The sequence below is a fragment of the Sorghum bicolor genome, chromosome 3 (assembly GCF_000003195.3).
Source record: "Sorghum bicolor cultivar BTx623 chromosome 3, Sorghum_bicolor_NCBIv3, whole genome shotgun sequence".
Taxonomy (NCBI): Eukaryota; Viridiplantae; Streptophyta; class Magnoliopsida; order Poales; family Poaceae; genus Sorghum; species Sorghum bicolor.
Window position 1 is genome coordinate 20980812 of NC_012872.2, and position 3892 is coordinate 20984703.

Here is a 3892-nt window from a genome sequence, read left to right on the forward strand (position 1 = left end):
CTGAGTCTGTTTTTGGGCAGCGGACCCTGGTTTTGCTTGCCACGGTGGCAACATTGAATACGGTGGACGCCACCTAGGATTGCAGCATTGGTTAAACAGGCCGGCCCATTTAGCCCATGTCTCTCACCCCACCATTCTGTCTTCCTCCTCCTCCTCCGCCGCCGCCGACGAGAGGCCCTCCAGATCTGTTGTGGAGAGCTCCCCCGACTCAAATGGCGAGCTCAAGCTCTTCTAGCCGCAGTGCATGCGAAGCGGCAGAGTATTGGCGCCCGAACCTCTAATCCGCGACCCCATCCCATACCGTGGAGCTCCTCTGGAGTACACCCCAGTATTGAACTGTAAATGTGGTGTCAAAGCCGCTCAGTTCATCTCTTTGAGTAATCTGAACCCACGGATGAGGTTTCAGAAGTGTGCGCGTGCTCGAGTAAGTTCGAACTTTAGGTCAATTTGTCTTGGATATTTGTCTTTGATTCACATGTTGGACCCGTTTAGTCAATGGATCTTAGATTTCGTTTTTCTACATAGGAGGGTGGTTGTGATTTTTACGGCTGGGTGGATGAGCCAACCATGGGGTTCATGAAGCAGTTGTTGCTTGATTTGCGTGATGCAGTGAAGTACTGGAAGCGTGAAACTCTTGCAGCCGAATGGGGACTTGAAGAGGCCCGAACTCATCATGCAAGAGCTTTGGATGCTGCTACCGTGGAGAATCATAGGCTGCAGGGTTAGTTGGAAGCTGCTGGGAGGGAGAATCAAAAGTTGCAGGGACAGTTGGAAGCCGTTATCAAGTTCAATGAAGATAGGAGACAAATGTTTGTTGATGCCAGGAGGGATGTCGCCACTATGCAAGGTCAGATGGTGGGTGTTTTGGATTCAAGGGCTCAGCTGGAATCCAGGATTGTGAAGCTGCAGAAGGAGAGGAAGTTCCTGTTGTTTGCTTTGGTTGTGTGCGAAGGATTAGTTTGTGCTTTTTGGAAGCTTAGTACTTAGTATGTAGGATCTATTATCTATGTAGTTTGTGTGTGTGGCCGTTGAATGTAAGACTTATTTGGCATTTGTGTACTGTATGCCTTATTTGGCTATGAGAATTATCCTAGTTTGTGGCAGTTCAATCTATACTTGCAATGGTCATGACTAAATTCATAGATATTGGAATAACCACACGAATGACAAATTGTTTTAGCACAACATCTCATGGTGGGCGGGTGGAGGGGAATGGGGTTAGGGTTTCGGTCACGGCAGACATGGGCTGAATGGGCCGGCCTGTTTAACCAATGTTGCAATCCTAGGTGGCGTCCACCGTGTTCAATGTTGCCACCATGGCAAGCAAAACCAGGGTCCCCTGCCCAAAACCGGACTCAGGGACTAAAGTTGGACCAGTACGAAAGATGGGAGGCCAAGTCTAGACGGTTTCAGAGTTGGAGGCTAAAATTAAACTCCGCCAATAGTTGAGGGACCAAATATGGACTTAATCTTAGATTTAACAAAGACAAGATTCATCTCACGATAGACTTGGGAACATTTGGTACACGCCGACACAAGTCATCGAATCCCAAGGGCTAAAAAAATGAAGGTCTGGGCCAGACGAGTTTCGAAAGCAAACATGCCCAGTGCTTACGAGGGTTTCAATTGTTGAAAGCATTTGAAAAAGATTTTGACATCAAGAAAGAAAGCAACAGTGAGTTATGTTATCCTATAACAGAGCAATGCACGAGTATATTTTTCCAATACAAATGAAGTGCTTAAACCGGCCCTCTGTATTTCAATTTCATATAGCTACTAGCTACTGTACTAGATTATTACTAACCTCTATCTTATCCAACATCCCAGTCGGTCATGAAAATTTGTTAGATGACAGAAGTTCAGAACAAAGACAGCCAAGGGATCGAAGGACAACAAGATTCAGGCAGATACAAGAGAAATCTAGGGCTTCAAACTGCCTACACCATCATCGCCCGCCACCCTCGTGGTTTGTAGTAGACGGCCAGAGCCTCAGCTCGACAAGCGATTCGTCGGTGCTGTAATCCACATCCATCGCCGCTGCTTCGCCGGCACTGTTGCCCCTGGCGAGATCCCCTGCCACCAGCGGAAACAGCTTCAAGCACTGGCCGCTCAGATCAACCCCGGGCGGCGAGTGGCGGAGCAGTGGGACGATCATGTCTCTGCCAAACGCCTTGAGATCCCCCGGCGCCAAAGGAAACAGAACCAACGTCCCATCGGAGAGGCGGTGGAGGCCGGGTTCAGCCGCCCGCTGCTGCTGCTGCTGGTGGTGGTACACCTTGCCAAGGACAGAGTGCCAGCGGTTCTTGATGGCGTTGTCGGTGCGGCCCGGGAGGAAGCCCGCGATGGTGGCCCACTTGTTGGGGTACTTGCGGTAGTTCACGATGATCGTCTCGTCCTCCTGCGTGGTGAAGGGCCTGACGGTGTCGACGGCGGGGCTCAGGTGCTGGCACCACCGGAGGCGGCACGACTTGGGGTTGCGACCGGGCAGCGCCTCGCTGATGGCCGCCCAGTTCTGCGGGCCGTGCAGCCGCACCTGCTCCCGCAGCACGGCGTCCTCCTCCTTGGTCCACGCCGACTTCTTCATGGCCACCGGAGCCGGCCTGCCGTCGCCGGAGCCGGACGCCGCCTCGTCCGGCACCGCCATCGGATGTCGATCGCCCTCTTCGCTTCCTCGCGTCTCGTTTCTTGCAGAGGAGAAGAAGGCTGCGCGCGAGCCGTTCGTCCGTGCCGTGTCCGTGTGGGAGTACTGGATGCGGTTGGTTGGGTGCCGCCGCGGCAGGTTGTCTTTTATAGTAGGCTGAGGCCGGGTGACCTACGGAGTTGGCTGCATCGGCGAAGGAACGAGCTCGAGTTCGATACGGGAAAGAGGGTCCAGCGAGGAAGAGGGGAGTCCGACCTGACAGGATTCACGACGCGCACGGCTTGATTTCTTTCCTTTCTCTCCCTCTGAAATCGTCTGGTTTCCTTTTTTATTATTCCTTTTTCTCTCGCTCAAATAAAAGTGGACCGACCGGCTCGTTTCCTAGACTTCATTCGGCAAAAATGTTGCTTAAGGGTACAGTAATTCAGTGTCCAGATATATATCGGCACATCTCACCTAAGCCAGAGCTACGGCGACCTGAAATCATCGGATAGGATCCAAGGTTTTGGGATTTATAGGCCACCAAAAATTGGACCAAATCCCGATAATTTAGAAAATTCGGACCGATATCCACACTACAAGAAATAGTGCTTTACATGAGGTTTTTTATAACCTTTTCAGCAATCATCACATAATTATATTGTTTATGCCATGGGTGTGATACAATTATGACGATTGAACGCCACAGGGTATTTTGACAACGTAGTTGTGAATTTATGACGGACAACTTGGTTTGCTCACAGGTAAAGCATCCAACAAGGCGCTGATGTGGACGTCCACATCAATCCCGAATAATCCTACGTGGATATATATAATATTAAATAAATAGAGGTGGGACGTACCTGTGTATTTGGGATGGTGGAACCCACCAGGCAGTTTATGAAAATGTACAAAATGTTCTTTTGGCGTTGCCGTTCGAAGGATTCAAACCTCTCCTTCCCCTCTTTCGAAGAGCCGAGTGCCTACCACTGGGCTACTGCTATGTTACTGACTATAGCATATCATTTAGTGTTTTTATATTTACTAGGAAAATATGCCCGTGCGTTGCATCGGGATGTACAACTTTCTAAGTGGTTACATGGACAACCTCGACAACTTGCAATTAGGAGATTTATGTAATAGTTACATTATCTACTCTAATACGTTTTTGGAATCGAATTCCGTACTACCTTGATATGTATTGTTGTAACTTGTATACCACTTTGTTTTAAAATTAGACATCATGGTTGGACACGTCATATTAGCTCATTG

The 3892-nt window shown here is 49.5% G+C and overlaps 1 protein-coding gene across 1 annotated transcript; it reads right to left on the reverse strand.

The window, feature by feature from the left end:
- On the reverse strand, positions 1946-2644 carry LOC8086368 (transcription factor MYB105). Its single transcript, XM_002457795.1, has one exon. The coding sequence runs from the start codon at positions 2642-2644 to the stop codon at positions 1946-1948; it is 699 nt and encodes a 232-aa protein (XP_002457840.1).

Excerpts from the sequence above, each read along its gene's own strand:
- LOC8086368 (XM_002457795.1), bottom strand. The coding sequence starts at position 2,644 with ATGGCGGTGCCGGACGAGGCGGCGTCCGGCTCCGGCGACGGCAGGCCG.